At 47.9% G+C, this 22,745-nt stretch overlaps 2 protein-coding genes across 8 annotated transcripts; one reads left to right on the plus strand and one right to left on the minus strand.

Moving 5' to 3' along the window:
• Positions 1–462: 462 nt before the first annotated feature.
• Positions 463–21,273, plus strand: LOC148683412 (uncharacterized). 7 transcript variants are annotated; one of them, XM_088658882.1, is made up of 8 exons: positions 463–510; positions 6,220–6,327; positions 8,547–8,789; positions 9,742–9,792; positions 16,001–16,060; positions 17,470–17,523; positions 19,345–19,759; positions 21,125–21,273. In XM_088658882.1, the coding sequence occupies exons 3-7, from the start codon at positions 8,744–8,746 to the stop codon at positions 19,716–19,718; spliced, it is 585 nt and encodes a 194-aa protein (XP_088515008.1). In that variant the 5' UTR covers positions 463–510; positions 6,220–6,327; positions 8,547–8,743; the 3' UTR covers positions 19,719–19,759; positions 21,125–21,273. The 7 variants fall into 7 exon arrangements, with proteins under 7 accessions (XP_088515008.1, XP_088515012.1, XP_088515011.1 ...); XM_088658886.1 differs by lacking the exon at positions 16,001–16,060 and having other exon boundaries at positions 465–510; XM_088658885.1 differs by lacking the exon at positions 463–510 and having other exon boundaries at positions 6,208–6,327; positions 8,579–8,789.
• On the minus strand, positions 10,815–12,679 carry LOC118075270 (uncharacterized). Its single transcript, XM_035097171.3, has one exon. It carries the CDS (start codon positions 12,677–12,679, stop codon positions 11,018–11,020), a length of 1,662 nt encoding a protein of 553 aa, XP_034953062.3. The 3' UTR covers positions 10,815–11,017.
• Positions 21,274–22,745: the final 1,472 nt, after the last annotated feature.

A 22,745-nucleotide genomic window follows, 5' to 3' on the forward strand; every position in this document is an offset into this window, starting at 1 on the left:
TCCTTCAGTAGCACCTTAAAGACCAAGTTTTTATATTGGTATGAGCTTTGGTGTGCATGCACACTTCTTCAGATACACTTGAAACAGAAGTGTCAGACCCTTATATATATACAGAGGGTGGTGGGGGTGGGTGGGAATGGGTGATGGGCTGGTGGGAGTGGTAAACCTGTAGATGGCTGTTAACGACTGCTGATGACTGCAATTAGTCCTGGGGGGAAAAAACAAGGGCTGAGGCGCTAAAGAAAGCTTGATCATGCATAATGAGATAAGAATCCGATGTCTTTATTCATGCCAGGTGGCTCCATGGTTTTAAGCTTGGTAATGAGTTCCAATTCAGCAGCTTCTCTTTCCAGTCTGATCCTGAAATTTCTCTGTAATAAAACAGCTGCTTTGAGATCTTGTATATCTCCCAGGACATTCTATACAAGATCAGGTGCACGTCACATTTGCCGCTCCGGGTGCCCAAGCGGCTTCCGACGCCACTGCCCCTGGGATCCCTTCCAATTCTATGTAAGTGATGGTCGCTGGCTTAGATGGCTTTAAAATGCCAGTTAGCTATGCTTTTATGTTGTTGTTGTTTACGTTTGTTGCCTTGGTAAGGCAGCCTATCTGTGCTTTAAATAAGTAGCTAAATAAATGACAGCTAAATAGAGCCTCCATGTTCAGGAACAGCATCTATTTCAGTGTCAGAGGGTAGAGGACAAGCAACAGGGGCCGGCTGTTGCCTTTGTGGCTTGTTTGTGACCTTTCCAGAGGCATCCAGGTTGCCAGTTGCGGCAAAAAGGGTGTTAAGACTTTCTTCTGAGCCAGTGGAGATTCTCCTTGTCCTTTTAAATCCTGCAGTAGCTTGAGGAAAGTTCTGTTCCCCTCTGCAAGCCGGAGCAATACAGAAGTGCCTTGGGGCATGTGCAGAGTGCCTCCCCGTCATCACCGAATAATGATTGCTATCCCATATATTAGGCAGAGTTTTTGTTCTGCTCCTGTAAGAGAGATGAATATATTTATCCTCTCCAGTTTCCTCAGGTAAGGAGGAAGTTTTTTTCAGTGCGGGAAAAGGAGTGATCAGGCGATAGATGAAGAGTGGTAATGAAAAATCAGTGAGATAATGCTCCTGAGCATGTGCAAAGGACCTCAGGCACGCCCAGGGGTGCCAACCTGAATAAAATATGGGGGGCATGGTGTAAGTCCCACCCCACATATTCAATCACATGACACGGTGCACGCACAGCATTTGAATACTTCGGGGGGCCCCAACCACCTCAAATATTTTATGGGGGGGGTTAGATACCCCTCAGCCCCTAGGAGTTGGCTCCTATGGGCATGCTGCAGTTCATCCAACCACGACTCAAACACACAATCTTACTTTTCTTTTCATTTAAACCCTCGCGCCGGTCCCTGCAGTCTAATATTGAAAGGGCTTAAGACACCTCCGTCCCCTAGAGTTGGCACACCTGCTTCAGGTGGAAATATTCTGCTAGATATCTGACAAAGCCATTTTTCCAGCACCCAAGGCATGCACGTTCATTTGGGGTACATAGGGGTGAGCTCCCCACATTTCTTTGGAAATTCTCTTGCAAATCTGTGAACAGCGTTCCTCTCCTGTACTTAAAACTGTTGCAATGCTATTTGACCCAACAGCGTCACCTACTGGCCAATGGTCACACCACACCCTGAAATACCACAACTTGCAATTCCAGAGAGGGCAGCCCTGTTTAGTCTCTTGCTAAAAAAACCCCACCAAATCACCCATTAATTCATACAAATTTTCTAGCTGCGTCCTGCAGTTCCACAAGAGGTTAGCTATGTTTTCCACAGCAAAGACGTATTGCTAATGGCAGAAAACAAGCTTCTCGTCCACCTGTGATGGAGGCAGTTTGAACATGTAGTCTATGTTTCAGTATTGTTATAGATCAGGGGTGTCAAACTCAAATTCATCAGGGGCCGCATCAGCAGTTTGGTCACCCTCAAAGGGCCGGTAGTATCTGTAGGACTATGTGTCCACTCTTTATTATCATAAATTATTGTCACTGCATTCAATTATTACTGTATTTTGTAATAATGTAAGTAATAACTAGCTCTGAAAGCAGAAACATAGTCAGAATAATGGCAAGTAGATATTCAAATGTACAATTATTGTACAATTTATTGAAAAATGATTTTTGGTAACTGCACTGGGTGGTGGAGGCTCGCTAGGGTTTCATGCAGGAGCTTTGCAGAGCTACTGGTACCTGGAGATGCTGATTTCCAGGCGCCGAGCCGTGGCAGGAGGAGGAGGATTCAAAGTGCTACAGAGCACTGCTGCGTCGCAGAGGCTTGGGACTCTCCGTGCGGCGCTGCTGGGCGCTGACCTGGCAAGCTGCCTCCTCCTTCTCCTGCTGTGGCTCGGGGTGCTCCACACAGCGCTGCTCCAGCCGCCTTTCTACCCCCCCCCCAGGCCCCAGCTGTTTGTCGGCGCTTTGTTGGCGTGGCGCTTCAGCAGCAAGGTCCCACTGCTGGGTCCCGCTGGCTGGGGCGCTCGGCGGGCCACATGACGAGGTCTGGCGGGCCGGATTTGGCCCCCGGGCCTTGTGTTTGACACCTGTGTTATAGATTGTTTGGGGGACGGGACGGGACCGCAAGTCCTAGAAACTGATAAATGGTAGGATTTTATTTAATTGGGGTATGGATGAAAGTGCAAGCTGCAGAGCTGTGCAAGACAAGGAATCCCTGGGCTGCCTTATGCAAACCAATCTGTTAACATGACAAAAGGGGTTGATGGGCCATATGAGAGGAATCCTTTGGCCTGGGGAGAAAGATGTTGCCCAGCTGATGGGGTGTGTGTTTGGAGCAGGTCCGGATTTAGGTTTGATAAGACCCTAAGCCAGGGGTCAGCAAACTTTTTCAGCAGGGGGCCGGTCCACTGTCCCTCAGACCTTGTGGGGGGCTGGACTATATATTTTTTTAAAAAAATATGAACAAATTCCTATGCCCCACAAATAACCCAGAGATGCATTTTAAATAAAAGGACACATTCTACTCAAGTAAAAACATGCTGATTCCCGGACCGTCCGCAGGCCGGATTTAGAAGGCGATTGAGCCGCATCCAGCCCCCGGGCCTTAGTTTGGGGACCACTGCCCTAAGCTACTAAAGGTAATGGGGGCCCTTTATATGTCTAGCTGTGCTTCCTCAACAACAAATTGTTGCTGTTTTTTTGTGTTGAATATATGCTATATGGTAATTTATGGACCTAATAGGTATCAAAAACCATTTGCACATGTTCCCTTCAACCAGTTCATGCAGAATGTAGGCACCCTATATATAGAAATGAGCAAACCAGAGATATTTTAGGGAGCAGGCTAGCAGGCGGGGCCCATGACTTACATCATAGGAGCCTATACAACACAAAACACTGTTGCTGTATGTAGGTTTTTATTTTATTTGTTTTTATCTTATACTTTGGAAATGTACATCCAGTTTTTTTTAATTTGACCTTACAATTTTACAAATTTACAAATTTATAAAAATTTATAAAAATTTTATAAAAATTTATAAAAAATTACAAATTTGATTTGACCCTCCAGATCTTGCTGAAAATCCCTCCCAACAGTTTCAATAAATCATTATATATATAAAAATGTAGAAGGTCCATGTTTGTTAGGCCGTGACGTTCTCCGAAACTGCTTGCCTGGTCATGTTCAAATTTGGTCACAGCGTCACATGGGGATATCAGAGTGTTTCCATGCGCTTAGATTGCCCACATGTCACACTTGTGCCACCAAAACCAGGTAAAACTCACTGGTTTGGAACCCTGAAATCAGAGGGCCAGGGAAACTGGGAAATAGAAGGCAGAAGAGGTTGCAACACAGCACCCTCTAGGGGTGGCTACGCTGGTACTACAGCTTGAAAACCTTGGCCCTTTATCGGAGGCTACACTGGTACTGCAGCTACTAGGCCGAATGGAGGCTCGCCTTTACAGACTAGGCAGAATGGAGGTGGGGACTCGCCTGGGTGTGGGTTGGGGGCAGGAGGGGACAGGATAGGTCATGGATCGGGACAGGGTGGGGTGGGGATCACAGTGATGAGCCACAGCAATGTGTGGCCTGGCCAGCTAGTAAGCAATAAAAATGTGTTGATATGAGTTAGCATTTAATCAAGCCTTCTCATGCCTGGATGCAGCAAGGGTGAGAAGCTAATCAAGCCAGATTAGCTTCCTGTTGAGGTGATCACCTGGGTATTAAGAGAACAAAGCAAAGGGGAATCTGTGCTGAATGATGAATGGGTGGGGCCCCTACTTAAATTCTTAAGACAGTTTGAACTATAGAGTTGAGTTTTGCTGTGGTGTGACCAAGAAACAAGCAGAGAAAGAGACTGTCCCAGATCTCTGCTTACATCAAAGGCTGTGGCTATGTGAGAAACAATACCCTTTCGGGGTGCTGATGCTGTGAATCTCTCCATCGTAGGCTCAGGTTGTATATATATGCACATAAACCATATATCATAGACACCATTGCCTCTGCTGTGCCTCATTCCCACAAGGAAACACAAATCCTGTATGGACAGTGGAAGGCTATCCCTTTATGTCTGTATCACCCTGAAAGTTTGGCACATCATTTTCTTGCTCTTAACCAAGGCTCCAGCCCATGTATGTGTTGTGACTTTTTGAGGGTGTGTGTTCTAATGCCTTGGTTATTCTTCTACAGGGAAGCTACTGCAGTTTTCCGTGAATAAGATGAGGTTATTCTATTGAAAAGTTATGTTAAAAATTTGGGGTCATCTTATACATGGATAGTGGAGAGCTGGGACGGGCGATTGGCGGCTGCCGCAAAATTTCAAGCACTGTTTTTGTGGGTGATTGGTGGATGTGTGAAGGTCCACTGGCTATTGGCTGCTGCAGCAGTTGGGTGGACGATTGGCTGTGGCGATCCTGCAGTTGAGCTATTTTCAGCAAACTCCCCTCCAAAAAAAGCTCAACAACTCTGGTCAATCTCCCCACCCCTTTCCTCATTTTTTGAGTCCTTTGTCTTATACAGGGGTGTGTGTGTGTTAAACATGGGAAAATACGGTATATTCCACTGTTTGTACATCTAGGGACAGATGCCTTGTTCATTCGTGGAGATGTGCATTAAGAGGGGGTAGACTGTTTGCCTAAGCCTCCCTTCTAATTCCCGGATCCAGCTCGGATTCAATTGCTCGAATAGACAGGCCAGCCTGGTAATAGCCCACTAAGTATCGATCTTTGAGGTAACAAAGGAAGTGGTTCTGTGCCAGAGGGTAAATGGGCACAGTTTGTTAGTTGGACACAGTCTGTCTGTTTGTTGGAAAGACTAACAGAGTTTAGTTTTGTGAGCTGGAAACCAGAAGCAGGAAGGAGGAGGCTGGGCAGCTGAGAGACAGAGCCATGCCTGATTTCTTCTGGAATCCAAGGCTGTGGGTATGGTGTAGCCTTATCAGCTACTAAGGGTCCTTAAGTTGCGCCCAGGCAGGACAGAGATAGCCAGTAATGACACCGGGGGGGGGGGGTTGAATCCAGAGAAAGAATTTAATTCTTAAATTTAAGAGACTCCTGGTAGTCAAGCTCACGACAGGAGTAAAGAGACACAAATTTGCAAAGATTCTTATACACTTATCCTGACTATGTTTTCCTAAAACAGATGCAAGGATTCTAAAGCATAGATGCGAAGGCAAAAGGTCAGAAACATTGATGCAAAGGCAAGGGTAACATAAACAGGACTATAGTGGTCTGCGCATCCTTCCCCCCTCCTGCATCATCTATGCATGTCGTCATTTACTTATCTCTTATCCCTTCTGATAAGAGAATCCTTTGCTAGGGATGTTTTCATTTTACATTGCCGGGAATGTTTTCATTTTGCAAGGCTGCTCTGTCTTCCTGCAATGTCTCCTTCTCAAGGTTTTTACATCATTGAGACCTCTGGCATAATGCAGGGTGTAAGGGGTATAAGGGACTATGAGCCAGGTCCCCCTTTGGGATTCCTAAGTCAACCTTTTACTTGGTTCCTCTCTGAGCTTGTACGGGTATAATACAGGGATACAATCAATATGCAGCAATAATAAGCTGCGTTCAATTCAAATGGCCATCATCACCCCCTCCAATGGGAGACATAAGTTCCTCTTGGGGTGTTAATGCTGTGAACCCCTCCACCACAGGCTCAGGTTGTATATATGTGTAAATAAACCATATATCGTACAGACACCAGGCTCCACTGTGCCTTATTCCAAAGGAAACACAAGACCTGGGTTAAGGTCCTGGCATCTCGCACTGCTCAGAGGTCGGAGTGGTGTGCAATATATGGAACCACTGCAGAACTGCCTACCCCACCTATAAACAGGTAAGAGTTAAAGCACATGCCCCAGTTCAATGAAAATGACACCCAAGTTACTTAACCTTAGCCACTGAAAGCCAGCTCAGAGCGGAAAGTTTTACAGTTCATCCAGAATATTCACACCATCACGATTCCAATGAGTCCGTGCTGGACTTCAGTGGACCGTTGGCAAATTCCTGACCCCGCCAGCTTCTCCTTTCCTTCCACTAGCAGGCATCATAAACTCTCCTTTTCTGTGACGCTCCCAACTTTCTCAATACACAGTGCCTGGTTTTTGTGTTTTTGTTTTATTTAAAAAAACATACTGCTTTGATTAGGTTATCAAGATAAAAGTGATCTGTTCACCAGAGCATTAAATCACGTAGCGATGGATTATTTAAAGTATCTCGGTTCATTAGGCATGCATTACCTTTAACATTTGGCAAGTCTGAATTGTAGCCAGGTGGTGTCCCTTTGCAAAATGGCAAAGGATCTGGGTACCTGCCCAGCCAAAACGTAAAAGGGTGGTGCAAGGGACATTTTGCTCCAGCAAAAGGAGTCGGAGATATGCACATTAGTATCTTTTGGGGTGAGAGCGTTTAGTGAAGATTAAAATGGAAAGAACCTGGAAGAACTATGAGCTTCAAGTTGTTGGTAGGAGCCAAGTCCTGTGACAGGAGGCCACATAAACTAACCTCAAGCCAGGTCCACCTATATTCAAGACCAGGCATCCCCAAACTGCGGCCCTCCAGATGTTTTGGCCTCCAACTCCCATGATCCCTAGCTAACAGGACCAGTGGTCGGGGAAGATGGGAATTGTAGTCAGGGGCGTACCCAGGATAAAAATTAGGGGGGGCAAGGGGCGGGGGCAAGGGGCGGGAGGGGAGGGGCCACAGTGGGAATGTGGGTGGCGCTACATTGCCTGCGCCTCCCCAGTCTTCCGAAGAGGCGGCCCCAGGCTCCCGCTCCCGGCGCGAAGCTCCAGAGGCGCGAGGGGAACGCGAGCCTGTGGCTGCCTCCTCTGCTTTCGCTCCCCACTCCTGCTTAGCGCTCCTCCGCTTACGCTCCCCGTGCGCCTCTGGAGCTTCGCGCCGGGAGCGGGAGCCTGGGGCTGCCGCGCCTGCGCCCCTCAGCCTGTGGCTTCTAGGGGGGGCAATTGCCCCCTCCTGCCCCCCTGCCTACGCCCATGATTATAGTCCAAAACATCTGGAGGGCCGAAGTTTGGGGATGCCTAAGACGGTATGAAGTTGCCATAGGCCACGCCACATGTTGCAAACTACAACTCCCCCATCTTCTGCAGCCAACATGGCTGATGATCAGGGATAATGGGAGTTGTAGTCCAAAACAAATGCAGGTGAGAATCCCAATCTGATTGGTGGCAGCTCTTGAGAAGCCAAGGGAGTCTTTTCTAGCCTCACAACATGGGAGAGGTTGTAGCTCAGAGTGAGAAAGCGAGATAGAGAGCACATGTTTTTTGCACATACTGTAGAGCAGGCATCCCCAAACTTCGGCCCTCCAGATGTTTTGGACTACAATTCCCATCTTCCCCGACCACTGGTCCTGTTAGCTAGGGATCATGGGAGTTGTAGGCCAAAACATCTGGAGGGCTGCAGTTTGGGGGTGCCTGCTGTAGAGGGTCCAAACCTCAGCCCTTAAATTTTAAAAGGAGCTCATGTAGCAGGAATGAGAAAGACCCCGGAGTCAGAAGGGACAATACTAGGCTTAGGGCAAGTATTGACCCTTCAGATGCTCCCATCAGCCCCAGTTAGCATGGCCAATAGTCAGGGATGAGGGGAGTTGTAGTTCAGCAACAGCTGGGGAGCCACAGGTCCCCCACCTCTGGCTCAGGGACTAGCAGTGTAGCTTCATATGTAGATCTTTAAACTGGGGATACCCAAGGTATTATGCACACACGCCACCTGCAAGCTACGATTTGTCCCCCATCCGCTGGAAGGTGGAGTTGAACCCCTACCCCAAGCTCAGGCAGAGCCCAAGGGTGATTATCATAATTAAACCACTGTGCCACACATTTGGAGCCTAGAACGGGCGTCCGTTAATTACTGTGGCTTGGGAATCCCTTGTTTGCGTGGCAGCCGGAGAAACTAGGAATAATCCACCAACTGATCCAAAATAACTGACCTTTGAACAAGCTGTCCTGCCAGAGGGTCAATGACCCTGCTATGATTTGATTTTAATGAACACTTTGTACCTGCTTCAACACCTGAAACCATTGTCCATCATGCCAGGGAACATCACAGGATTATAATTCACTTGCCAGGTGAGCAGATGGAAATAAGACGCAGCGATGCGAAGAGACGACCATCCAGAAATGATGCAATTAAACAGATGCTTAATGTCAGAGGGTGTTGCTGCAGCCATCGCGTGAGATGCATATATAAATGGAATTGATGCAGAGCGCTAGAGAAACTCCCGCTCCTTCAAGATGGCCAGGATTCTGTTCCTAGCGTCTTTTCTGCTCTTAGTTGCAGGTAAGTCCGTAGAATTAGTGGCGCTTCAGGGACCAGAGGGCTGGTTCATGCAGACCTTGTTCAGCACCTGAAGATAACACATGTAGCTGGCAGATTCTTGTTTAGTGGCAAGTGATGGTTTGCATGTATGGAAGGGCTATTGCAGGTTGAAGACCACTGGTCAAAAATCTGTATCTCACCTCAGTCACAAGGCTCTTAAGTGGAGGCGATTTATAGATTCAGCAGATAATTTTCAAGGGCTATGGAAATCACAAGTAGAACACATGAGTATGCACATGTGTGTACACAAATGTGAGCGGGACGCGGGTGGCGCTGTGGTCTAACCACCGAGCCTCTTGGGCTTGCTGATCAGAAGGTCAGCGGTTTGAATCTGCACGACGGGGTGAGCTCCTGTTGCTCTATCCCAGTTCCTGCCAACCTAGCAGTTCGAAAGCACACCAGTGAAAGTAGATAAATAGGTACCGCTGTGGTGGGAAGGTAAATGGCGTTTCTGTGCGCCCTGGTTTCCATCACAGTGTCCCGTTGCGCCAGAAGCAGTTTAGTCATGCTGGCCACATGACCCGGAAAGCTGCGGACAAACACCAGCTCCCTCAGCCTGAAAGCAAGATGAGCGCTGCAACCCCGTAGTCACCTTTGATTGGACTTAACCTTTTTTACACAAAGGTGTGTGCAAGCAAGGGGGTGCCAAACCCAGGTGAAATAAAGCCTAGTTTCCCCCTTGCCTAATGATCCTTTTATCTTTGAACTAAGCATGCCACTCAGAAAGCTTTATTCTTTTCTTAAAAAACCGAAAATGCATCCTGCATTTGGCAGGGCAGGGAAGTGAGAGAATGACAGCTGCCACCCCTCCCTCCAAAATAGAGCTGGTGAGTCAATATACAACGACTACCTCCAGGCCAGCACAGGAAAAGCAGTGGCAAAGTAAGATGCTATTTATTCCTTTATTTTGCAGGTGTATATCCTGACTTGCTACCAGATGATAAGCAAGAAGACTTGCAAGGAGGTAATACAAAATTCTACAATTTATGCACAGGGATGGGCACCCACACAGTCCGCTTACTCCTTTGACCGATGGATGTGTCCAAGGGGCTTCCATTTGAGCTCCATAGGCCCAGGTCAGTTGGCAACTGAAGCAGCTGCTTCTTAGTTGGAAGCAGAATAGAGAGAGAAGCAACCTCCTTTCAGCTGCTGCTTCTCCAGCTGGTAGAAGGTGATAAAAAAAACACGGGAGGAATATTGTGCTGTTCCAATAAGCTGGATGACTTAAGAAAACCAAACAAACCCATTTTAATGATGTCAGCATGATTACCAAAAACGAACGGCAATGGGGGAAAAGAGAGAAACAAACAAAAATTTTGCACAAAGATTGTGGAGAGGTTATAGGACATTGCATCAAGGGATCATTACCCCACACATCCCAGTGTTTCCCCCTTGTTGCAATAAATCCAAATTTGGGAGGATTTTTTTGATTCTTTTGGATACGAATTTTTGTTTTTTTAAATTCTGCATTTAAGTGTCTCCCACTGATAATACTTTGGCAGTGTTCAGCCTGCTTTAAATGCAATATTACTTTTTAGTAGAGGAAGCAGCTAAGCAAAGATGGGAGGCCGTGGACTCAAGACCCCCCTCCCCCCCCAAAAATATGGACATTGGAGCAACACTTTCTCCTGCCCATATGCCCGTAGCTAGAAGTACCTCAAAATCAAACTGGCTAGAACTACATACATGAAATTTTGGGATTAGGCTGAGCTACACTCTTGACTAGATGACTCTCATAGTCCCTTCCAACGCTACACATTTATGACTCTGATTGCACTGGAAAAATCTGAGGAGCTTCTACCCTCCTCGATGTTGCCAGGTACGTGGCATTGCTCCTGGGAGATCTGGATCAGGGCCCCTCTTTGGGATGGACTTCTGTACCCGCCTCTTGCTGACAATGCTAAACGTTTCCCACATTGCATCGCAGATACTAGATGCTCCTAGCATCTCCTTAAAGCAAGCAAGGAGGACAAAACATTTCAATGCAGATCTTAAATGCTTTATTGCCATACAAGATGGTGGCTTCTGTTCTAGTTAACAAGTCAAGTGCTCCATGGATGAAAGAGAGGGAAAGAGAGGCTGTGACTCCAGAGGTGAAACTGGGTAGCCGTGAATTGGGTTCTCAATGCTGTTCAAAATGGGACTCGAGGTCAGTGGCAAGAATATTAGACAAAGGTGGAAGTCGCCAGCTAACAGAGGCTGCGGTTATACCTGAGCATGTGCCACAGGCAAACACTATCGTCTGTGAAACCCTCCTCGGCACCTGCTCGACTCAGTACGTCTCCTGGGAGGAAAGGGGACTTGGGCATGCAGAGTGGCAGCCAGAGGTACCGCCGGGCCAGGGGGCTCAGGGTGGGGAGCTGATCAGTTTGCGCCTCCCACCACTGAGGCAGGGAGACATTTGCAGGAGCCGCCTGCGCCAGGCGTTGGTAGCGGAACCACTCCATCTCTGCCACCTCTGCCAGACCAGGGATCACCTGCTCTTGCTGCAGCTGGCTCCATCCCACAGCGCCCACCTGCTTGGGATCAAGGACCCGCACGGCCTTCAATGTGGGCACGGCAGGGTGAGAGCTCAGCAGGTGCTCCAGGCGGGTGAGGCTGCAAGCCAGGACCTCGTGGAACTGTGATGCGAGGCAAGGTGGGCACAGGGCCAGCTGCCTCCTGGTGTTTGGCCCAAACCCCATGTCCAAGTGGTAGGAGAAGGCAATGCGCAAGGCCTCCAGCTCGCCATAGGCCCGGTGCGCTAATGGCTCCCCCACCTTGTGCAGGAACTGCACCGTGCTCAGCAGGACTGCCCCGTGCTCTGCTGCAAAGGTGGCCTCCGCCAGCAACTCCTCACTGTTTGACCCAAGGAGCGCCTGCAGTTTGGCCATGGCGGCACCCTCTTCTTCATCGGCTGCCATGAACTCCATCAGGATGGGGAGATGTTCTGCGACGACGGAGGCCCTCTCCAGCCAAGCCTCTGGCCCAGTCCACCTACTGGGAACGGGCAGGGAGAGTGCCAGGCCGCGCTCTCTCAGGAACAGCTCGTAACGGTGGCGCAGGGCAGCCTGCCGCCCAAATGTATCCTCCAGGAGATGCAGCACAGAAACCAGCCTTTCCAACTTATCGGGCCACAGCTCCATCACTAGCTCCAGCTGGTGCGCCAGGCAGGGGATGTGAAGGGCAGTGGGCAACACCGTGCTTAGAATCCCGTTGGCCGCAAAGGCTTGAATCATGTGCGCATTCCCAGAAGTGACCACAGCCAGCACCCTGTGGAACAAGACGTGCCCTTCGCTCAAAACACCCGCGACAGCCCGGGCCACCAAATGGTGGCTCAGCTGCTCCAAGAACTCCACACCAAGGAGCAGCGGAGACTGCCCAGGCCTGTCGAGAGGCAGGACGGAGATGCCAAGGATGGCCCGCCCGTCCCCTGTCGTTGCCTCATGAAGGAAGACAAAAGTATCACGGTGGTGGAGAACCTGCCGGAGACCCGATTTGTGGCGGCGGCGCAAGGCTGGGAGAACGCTGCGGTGGAGCTGGGCCACGGATGGAAGCGAGCGCCTCACACCCAGTGGGCGCATGATGAGAGCCTCGAAGAAGCCTGCCTCAGAAAGCGGGACGCCTGTGTGGGCCAAGGCCTGCACCAGGGAGAGCAGGATTGGGTCTGGTTCGGGGACGGATTCCGAGCGGCGGCACCAAGCTTGTCCCTCAGGGCGGAGGGATGAGGCCGAGGCCTGTTTGCGAAGCAGAGAGCCCCTGGTGGAACCGGCATCCGAGCGGCGGCGGCGGCTGGAAGGACTGTGGGCCGGTGACGACTCCTCAGAGTTCAGGGAGGGATGCGGGGTGGGCTTCCTCAATGGAGTTGCCATGGTTGGCGCAGCTGTGGAAGAAGGTGGATGGGATGTCAAGAGAGGGAAAAGACGTTTGTTGTACCTGGAGCAAAACTCTAACATTGGGCAGAGACACAGCATACACATCACTTCCCCCAAAGAATATTGGGAACAGGGGGGCCAACCTGGACAAAATATTTTGGAGCCCCCCAAGACATGGCACACAAGCATCATTTGAATTGCAAGGTCCATCAACTTTGCGTGCCCCTTCCGGCCCCCTCAAGTATTTTATGGGGGGGGCAAAGGGACCTCAGCCCCTAGGAGTTGGCTCCAATGCCTGGGAACTGGATGCTGGGAAGTGCAGGACCCCCACCCCACCCCACCCATTTTCACCCAGTCAAGAAATAGCAGCAGCAACATACTAACACACTATATTTCACAGCTCAGCTGCCAACACACCCAGGTCTCCCCATCCCATCCCTATAAATGCAGTGGCGCATAGCACAACTGTTTGCAGTGTGCAAATCTTTGCCTTAACACACTGCATCTCTATCAGGAAAAGCATCGGCTGCTACACTTCTGAACAGCAGCAAGCATGGAACAGCAACGAACCAGGAACCCAGAGTCTCTGAAACAGTTTTCTTCCCCATGTAGGGTTGCCTTTTTGTTAAAGGGGAGGGAGAGATGCTAGATTTTAGCAGCTAGGACGCAGCAGGTGGAGGTTTTCTAAGCTTGCTGTACTGGGAAGCGTTTCTCCTGCTTTTTTCTGCTGGGTCCTACAGGAGTGGGAGGCACAGAACAACTGTCCATTAAGAGGCAACAAAGGGGCAAATGTTTGCTCATTGTGCAGGCTTTTTACTTTTACATCCACACAGTCCCCTAGGCCACACCGTACACTGAAAGCCCTCTTATACCCCTTTAAATAGTCCCGGCTTCCCCCAGAGAATTCTAGGAGCTGTAGCTTGTTAAGGGTGCTGGGAATAATAGCTTTGCAAGATGGCTAGGGAGCAGCTCTCAGCACCCTTAAACTACAGTTCCCAGGATTCTTCAGCGGACAGACCAGAACTGTTTATAAAATGGAGAAGGCTTTAAAAGTTTGGTGCAGATGTGAGGGTCTTTCACCCACATCCCCAACCCAGTTCATCTACTTCACGCTACCCAACAGTACAGCAAGCCCTACCAGAGAAATCCATTTACACATTAAAGCCACTCTCCTCTCATGGCACATTATGCCCACCTAAACTTCACCCACCAACCCCAGAATTGCTTAACTGTACAACAGCTCCAAACCAAAGGCAAGGCTCTAGAGAAACAAGTATCTACCTTTCTATCTCCCTTCACAAACCAAGCCCAGAACCTTTATTCCTCATCTACAATAAACACAGGAAGGCACATACCGTAGTTCCCAGCTAGCTAGCTAGCTACCCACTCCTCTTGTACAACAGCATCCAAGTGAATCTCCCTGAGGGCTACCCTTGCTTTCTGCCTCTTTTATGACCCCCAGCTATGTTTGGCTCCACCCATCCACTTAGGACTCACTTGTTCCACCTGGGAACGAGGCAGGCTTTACCTGATCAGCCAAAACAGGCACAGTCAGTGGTGTTGCTAGACTTGTGTGACACACACGTGTATAAAAGAGAAAGGAGGCAGTTGCTGTGTTTGGAAGTAGACAGAGATTAATTTCTGCTTCGTTCATTCTATGAACCATAACACCAAAACTGGGCTGATTGTGTGTGTGTGTGTGTGTGTGTGTGTGTGTGTGTGTGTGTGTGTGTGTCTCAAACTGGCAGTGCTGCATCTGACAAGTTGATCTCTGGAGGGTGTTCAGAAAGAGTGTGTGTTTTTGTGTCATCCCTGGAAAGTGTGCATAGGGATTACTCAGTGCTTTTTTCTGGGGGGACGCAGGGGGATACATACTCCTAGAATCATAGAATCATAGAGTTGGAAGAGACCACAAGGGCCATCCAATCCAACCCCCTGCCAAGCAGGAAACACCACCAAAGCATTCTTGACATATGCCTGTCAAGCCTCTGCTTAAAGACCTCCAAAGAAGGAGACTCCACCACACTTCTTGGCAGCAAATTCCACTGTCGAACAGCTCTTACTGTCAGGAAGTTCTTCCTAATGTTTAGGTGGAATCTTCTTTCTTGTAGTTTGAATCCATTGCTCCGTGTCCGCTTCTCTGGAGCAGCAGAAAACATTACACACATGTCTCCTAAACATTTTGTGAATCTAGGTTTGGTATCATTGAGGGGCAGTATTTCAATATGAGTAGGAAAATGAGAGTGCCCCTAAACTTTTTTTTGGGGGGGGGAGAAAAAAAAGCACTGGGCTTACTAACTTCTTTTGGGAAGAGGTTTTGCACCTTTAACAGAAATTTAACAGGTGAAGCATTTCTTGGTATCAAGGTACAGTCATAGGAAAAGCTTTGCTGGGGAAAGCTAATCAGGTACCGAAGTTGGCTTGCCAGGGAAAAACAAAACAAAACTGGAAGCCTTATGCATGGCTAGGAAGGCATTTGGATTAGAAAACTTTTTAAAAAAAAGGTCAGGGAGACAAGGAAGCATTTTGACAGCTGTGTCAAATGTAGACAAGTTACCATCAGTGCATTTCTATACTGGAGAAAACATCACCTGTTAATTTATGCCTATTTTGTAGCTGTTAACAGCCACACAGCCACTGCTTCTTAAAAAGAAAAGGTGGCCATTCTCACAGTGAGATAAAACCCAGCATTTATTTCACTTTAAGGTGACAACAATGTTTAGAAGCCAAACCAAGCTGGGATTTTTTTTTAGTTCCTTGGGATGCTGTGGGACAATTGAGATTTTTCTGCCCCTGAGTATCTCCTTGGTTTGACTTAAATGTTTATTTCACTAATAATATCCCTCATTGTTGGGAAGATAGGGACTCTGCAACAGTGGGACCAAGGATCTCTATCAGGAAATTCTCAGCTCCATCACCACACCACAAAGCCCAGGAGGAAGCCCTGGCAATTAAATTAAACTAATACTAAGACCATATTGTAGCCCATGGGTAAGCAAACTGAGGCCCGGGGATGGATCCAGCCCAATCGCCTAATCTTCCGTTGTTATCCAGCCTCTGTGGCAGTTTATTAGGGTCAAATCCTTTAAAAAGCTCAACTAGTTCAATCCTTAAAAAAGCTCAACAACTTAGGGGTAAAATCCTAAAAAAAAAAAAGCTCAACAACGCATGTTCACTTCATCAAATCTGGCCCTCTTTGGAAAAAGTTTGGGCACCTCTGCTAAAGGCAATTCAGTGTTTCATGTCCCTGAAAAGACTATTCCAGATTCATCTGCTTAACCTCATAGAATACCATTTTCATGTTTCCATTTCCTCCAGAGGCTGATGAGCCTGCAAAAGCCACGCCCCCTGTAATCGTAGTTACTGGAGTGATACGTGGTGAGTCCACGCATGTCTTCTACGGTAGATGTAATGTCATTGATAAAAGGAGCGGGCAGCAGTGAGGAATGGCTTAGAGACTTAGAGCACTCCTGGGTCACAAACCACCATGAGGTCCATGAGCCTAATTTTTAGTGGTCCAGGGATTGCCTGCAAAAATACAATAAAAACCATGCGGCATGTTACAGTTGCTGCAGCAGGCAGAAAGGGACCCTGTTATCTCTTTGCAGTGTGGCTGCGGAAGGAACTGGGTGTGGGGAGTTTGAGTGGGCAAACGCCAGGAAGCAAAACTATGAAACAACCCCTCTCTTGGCCTTTCTCAGCCTCAATTAAAGCTCCCAGGGCTGCTTTTCCTTGTTGTTGTTTTTTAATTGAGAGACTGACTCAAGTAATGCCTAGGTTGGTCCTGACACACAAACTAGACAAGATCTGTGATGGGAGTGCCCATATTTTTCTTCACATTTTGGCAATGCGGGTTCTCTATTATAGAGGGCACGGTTTGCGGTGGGGGCTAGCAAACCACGCCTGTGTCAAAGGTGGGGGCATGAGTGGCCACTGTTTGATTGGATATGAGCTGTTGTTGGGCATAATCGCATGTATCAGTTTAGTAAGTCAAGCCCCTGGGGTATAAATACTTAAATGCTTGGTTTTTTCCTTCTCTTTGGCTGCGTTTCTGATCCCCACCCTCCCTCCGCTGTTTTTAGGCCTCTGTGTTGACATTGCTATGACTTTGTTGGTCGCCTGTATTCAGGGGCCGGTAGGAATCTTTCCCATTTGGCTGATTGGCTGGTGCCATCTGGGTTTTCGCCTACTGCGTAGCAAATAGTCACAACTTGTAAGGTTGGCGGTTAGGCATTGGTTATTTTGGTTGTATTAAAGGGTCTTATTGATTAAGTTGGCCCCAAGTTTATGCCTGCGTGGTTGGGGAAATCCCGGTCAGGAATACAGGGGCTCTATGCTGTGTCCGTAACCCCAAGGTAGGGGGCCAGGACGGCATATTGATGCCTCTGGGAGCCTGAAGGGAGAGGGGAGAGTTCATTGCACCCGGGTCCCCGTCTCTCCCTGTTGGATTTCCCCGTGTTGACAAGGCAAGTTATTATTATTATCATTTCTGTCCTTAGGTGACAGTTGAGAACCAAGGCCTACGCAACCACTCACATGTTTTGGATTTAATAAAGTTGTGGCCAAATTCATGCCAAAAACCATTAAACTTAAATCCTGTCTATGTTGTGATTTATTTAGAGGGGTGGTTTGGGGACCTCCACACGCAAATAACAGCTGTGGAGTGTGGGAGAAAGGGGAGGGTTGTGATGAGGTCACCAGGGTTGGGTTGATTCTTCCTCCCATTACCATTTTCTCAGTAGAAAAATGGCCTCCCCACTCAGCTGCTATTTGCTTTGTTCCTATAGATGTTGAGACCACAACGGGAAATGTTGAGACCACAACTCCAGTATCAACACCTGGTGAGCATCTTTTTGACGGTTTCATTTCATTTCATTTCCACTTTCTATATTGCTATACCCAAGGCAGTATACAAGCTGAAGAAACAACAAAATAGGCAACAAAGATTGCACACCTTGTAACAATCTGATCCAATGCAAAAAAAAGCCATGATAAAAACATATCAGTAAAACAAACAACTGACACCAAATAAAGTAATATATTCAGTGATCCATTGGAATTTAATAGTACTGTACACAATTAAAATTAATTGTGCAAGTAAAATCAAAGTGCAAGCAGATAAATAGGTACCGCTCCGGTGGGAAGGTAAACACCGTTTCTGTGCGCTACTCTGGTTCACCAGAAGCGGCTTAGTCATGCTGGCCACATGACCCGGAAGCTGTACACCGGCTCCCTCTGCCAGTAAAGCGAGATGAGCGCCGCAACCCCAGAGTCGTCCGCGACTGGACCTAACGGTCAGGAGTCCCTTTACCTATTTACAATGCATAAAAGCTGCACATACACTGCTACTTGAAAACTCCCATCCATCATTTATATCCTACAAGGGAATGTCCAGGGTTCTCCTCTCCTCGTTTTATTCTCATGGCCACTCTGGGAGGTAGATTAGGCCGAGAGACAGTGACTGGCCCACAGTCACCCAGTGTGTCTCATGGCTGAGGGGTGATGTGAACCCTGGCCTCTTATTTCCTAGTCCAACACTCTAACCATTACACTACACAGGTGTATTTTACCAGTGTTTTATTTCTCTATAGCAGTGTTTCCCAACCAGTGTGCCTCCAGATGTTTTGGGACTACAACTCCCATCATTCCTGACCACTGGTCTTGCTAGCTAGGGATGAGGGGAGTTGTAGTCCCAAAACATCTGGAGGCACACTGGTTGGGAAACACTGCTCTATAGCATTACTTATACACCACTCAGGTCCAGTATACCTGAAGGAGCGTCTCCACCTCCATCATTCTGCCCAGACACTGAGGTCCAGCACCGAGGGCCTTCTGGCGGTTCCCTCGTTGCGAGAAGCCAAGTTGCAGGGAACTAGGCAGAGGGCCTCCTCAGTGGTGGCGCCCGCCCTGTGGAATGCCCTCCCAACAGATGTCAAAGAGGAAAACAACTACCAGACTTTTAGAAGACATCTGAAGGCAGCCCTGTTCAGGGAGGCTTTTAATGTTTAATAGATTACTGTGTTTTATTTTTCTGTTGGAAGCTGTCCAGAGTGGCTGGGGAAACCCAGCCAGATGGGCGGGGTATAAATAATAAATTATTATTATTATTATTATTATTATTATTATTATTATTATTATTATTACTCTTTTGGATGAAGTTCACCCAAAGGGGCTTGTAACTACATGAAAACAGAGAGAATGCAATTATCTGAAATAACCAAAGCCAGACACTTTCACAATGATTTATAATGCCAGTTTATAACCATCTGCAGAGGCGAGGTAAAATATTAAGCAGAGTGCCATATTCTGTAACATTTCTCTGTAGAAAAAGACCTCGACTCAGATTTCCAGATAAGGACACCCTGCATCACTAGAGTTTTCCATCTTTCAGCTCTCTGCTTGTTATTGTTGTTTTAATAAATGAAACTCCCTTCTTTTATTTCTTCATTCCTATACACACCTTTATCTAGCACCTTCCTCTGAATGGCTTGTCTCTTTCCAAGCTTTGTTGCCTAGAACACACAAGAAAGATCTTGAGATATTGCTCAGCCATTAGCTCACCAGGAGAAAACACCTTCCATCTTTCTTAAGCCATTAGCTATTCATCTTCTTAACAAAAGGAATGACCTTCAAGTTGTAACATACATATATTTGTTGAACAGGGTGTATTACCCAGGCAGGGAAGCCGGGATCGTGTCCAAACCCAAATTTCCGGCCTCTTCACCATAAGAAACCTCCGAAAGGCAAGAAATTCAAGAAGCCAAAGCATGATTCCTCTTCTGAGGAGTCTGGCCCCTCAGAATGGAAACCCAAGTTCCATTCCTCTTCCGAGGAGTCTGGCCCCTTAGAACGAAGGCAGAGAAACGGTGGTCCCCATCACCATGGAAAGAAGGGACTTCGGAATCTCTGCAGGACTCCACCATGTGGGGAAGATGGAGATTGCCCAGATGATCTGAAGTGTTGCCTTATTTCCCGCTGTGGGAGGAGGTGTGTGAGACCCTTACCCATGCTACGAGAAGACAACCTTGACGAATAAGTGTCTTAAACTCTGATGCTTCTTCCAAAGCCCCATCTTTGGTAAGTAGCATCCTGCATTGCTCTTTCTGCACCAGTTCCATGTCCACCATGTCAAAACTGGCAGCCGTGTTGTGCCTAACCTGCTGAAAATAATATCTATTAATATTCTGATATTCTGGTACAGTGGCTCCTTGGTTCCCAAACTAAATCCTTTCCTGAAGTCCATTCCAAAACCAAAGCATTCCAAAACCAAGGCGTGCTTTCCCATAGTAAGTAATGCAAAACGGATTAATCTGTTCCAGACTTTTAAAAACAACCACCAAAGCAGCAATTTAACACGAGTTTTACTATCTAACGAGACCATCGAGCCATAAAATGAAAGCAATAATCAATGTACTGTACCATAAAATAAATAAGACAGTTTCGTAGATGATAAAAATCAAAATTAATTCTTTTTCTTACCTGCACTGATGATAGTCATTGTTTGGATGAGGGGCTTTTATCCATTTCCACAGTCACACAATCAATCAGTAGATGAACTGGGTTCCACAGAGTCACAAAAAGAAATTAACTGAAAAAGCTGCAAAAACAAAAATGCAAAATAAATAGCAAAAACAAAAGCGCCAAACAAAAGCGCCAAACTTAATCTGTTCCGGAAGTCTGTTTGACTTCCAAAATGTTCAAAAACCAAGGCACAGCTTCTGATTGGTGCAGGTGCCATACCTGCCAATTCTCTCGCGGAGACGCAACTTCCAGTGTCGCTTTGCCCATCTATGAGCACCGCAAATGGCCGGCGCCGGCAGTCGCATCTACACCTGTCCGGAAGTGCGTAGATGCAACTTCCGGTGTCTACGCACTTCCGGACATGCGTAGACGCGACTTCTGGCACCGGTCATTTTCTGGTGCCCATAGATGGGCAAAGCGGCACCAGAAAAATGGCCGCCGACAGGAACCAAAATAAGGGAAATTAACGGGAGAGGAGCTGGAACGGGAGACCTCCGGGAAACGGTAAGGAAAAACGGGGGTTTCCCGGGAAATACGGGGTACTTGGCAGCTATGGCAGGTGCTCCCAAATACAATAGCCGACAGCTGCATCGGATGTTCGGCTTCCGAAAAAGCGGAACACTTACTTCCGGGTTTTCAGCATTTGGGAACCAAGGCATTTGAGTACCAAGGTACCACTGTATTCTGCATTCCCCACATACCCTTCCTGAAACAGTGGAAGTTTCTTTTGACCATTTGGGCATATAAACAGGATAGAAGTTAATGATAATTCTAGTTTTGTTGACGAAAAGGTGGGAGACCAGCTTTTGCACCACTTGCGTCTCCTGCTCCATTCTCCAAGAACTTGCTTGCTAACTCTTTGAACACCAGGTGGAGCCCCCCAACCCCACTTAAAGAGCCTGTTTCTTTTCTCCCCCCCAGAACTCAAATAGACGTCACAGCAGGACTAACAACCACAAGGTGGGACCGGCTGAATAAATTCTGCGGCCTTTCAGGTTTAATTGGCTTCCTCAAAAAGCAAGAACAACAACAAAAAACCAACCAGATTAAAAAAAAGCACTAGCAACTCATTTCAAGCCATGTATGCTCATCTTTTGCGCCGATTGAATTCATTTGATATTTGCATGAAAGCTCAGGCCCTCAGGGCACCTCGATGATGCTATGGAAAACATGAATCATAACAAAAGCAGCATGGGAGGGTGGATGGGATGCTACCATATAGCATTGGGGAGCACACACATTGAAGGGCACACACAAAAGCAGCTCGGGGCTGGCAGGGCACATGCCTGTTGTGTCCTCCTCAAAGGCTATGTAGACACTAGCAGCTTGAAACACGGAGAGGTTGGTTCCCCTTGCTGCGATTCGAGTCACATTCTTAGGTTGCTGTATACACCAGAAAAGTAGGTGGGGATGTCTTCACCTGATGTTCATTACCCAATTTATTTTCTTGCGCATGCAAACACCCCCGCCACCACCCCCAGCTCCTAGTCACCAGAGCTGTCGTCAGAGTATGTGCAATGACTCTCTGAAATGTACACATCTCCGCTTAGCTGTAGCTTCTGTTTTCAAACCGGATGGAAGCTAGTTTGAGGGGGAACACATCAAACAGAAATCTTTCTCAAGAAGCTGAGAAAGATACCTATGGATTGTAGCTAATGCCATGTGCCCATGGCTTCAAACACCAGTGGTGGGAGCGCACTGGAGCCAGAGTGAACGGGAATGTGGTGTCGTTGCTGGCATTCACCAGTCTCCAGAGACAATGGAGTGCACTTTTGGGGGTGACCTCAAACTGCTACAATAGCAGCACCGAAGTGCAGATTTGGGCAGCGTGTATGACAGTCCTGGGCGGTCAGACGAGACCCCTGACTCAGCCTCACTGATGTGGTCTAAAGGAAAGCAGAGCAATACGGTTGGCATCTGCATGGCTGCAGGAATTTCCGGAAGGAGGCATACAAAGCGCTGTCCAACCATCTTAGGGACTCCACTCTGGTTTTGTGTTGGTTTATTCCTCATAGTTTTATTTCTCCTAGATATGCAACCTTTCCAAACTGACGAACCCCACCTGCCCCTCACCCTTTACAGCACATTCAAGCATTGCCTTCTTGACCATTGGACCCACTATTGGTCTCGTTCACTGAATCCACTGGAGCCTGCAGGGAAAATCCTTAACTCACTCAGGGTTTGAGACCCATCGGCTACCCTAATCATACCTGCCAAGTCCCTGCCTGAGAAATAAGAGACTGGACCGGAAGTAGCAGACCGGAAGTCGCGCTGCAGCCATTTTGGAACTGGGCAGAGCAGCATCAAAAGTTGCTTCTGAGCATGCTCCGCCTAGTTCCAAAATGGCCGCCGTGCCAGAATAAACCGGGGGAAAACAAAAAAATCTGTTTTTTCGGCTGGGAACAACCGGAAAAACGGGGGTTTCCCGGGGAATACGGGAGACTTGGCAGCTATGACCCTCATCAGATTAGCCGGCCAGTCAAAGCCGTTCCCAGGGTGTGGCTGCTGTCCCATGCCGACAGCTTCTAGGAGCCACAGCTGA

Source organism: Zootoca vivipara, chromosome 15 (assembly GCF_965207765.1).
Source record: "Zootoca vivipara chromosome 15, rZooViv2.hap1.1, whole genome shotgun sequence".
Lineage (NCBI taxonomy): Eukaryota > Metazoa > Chordata > Lepidosauria > Squamata > Lacertidae > Zootoca > Zootoca vivipara.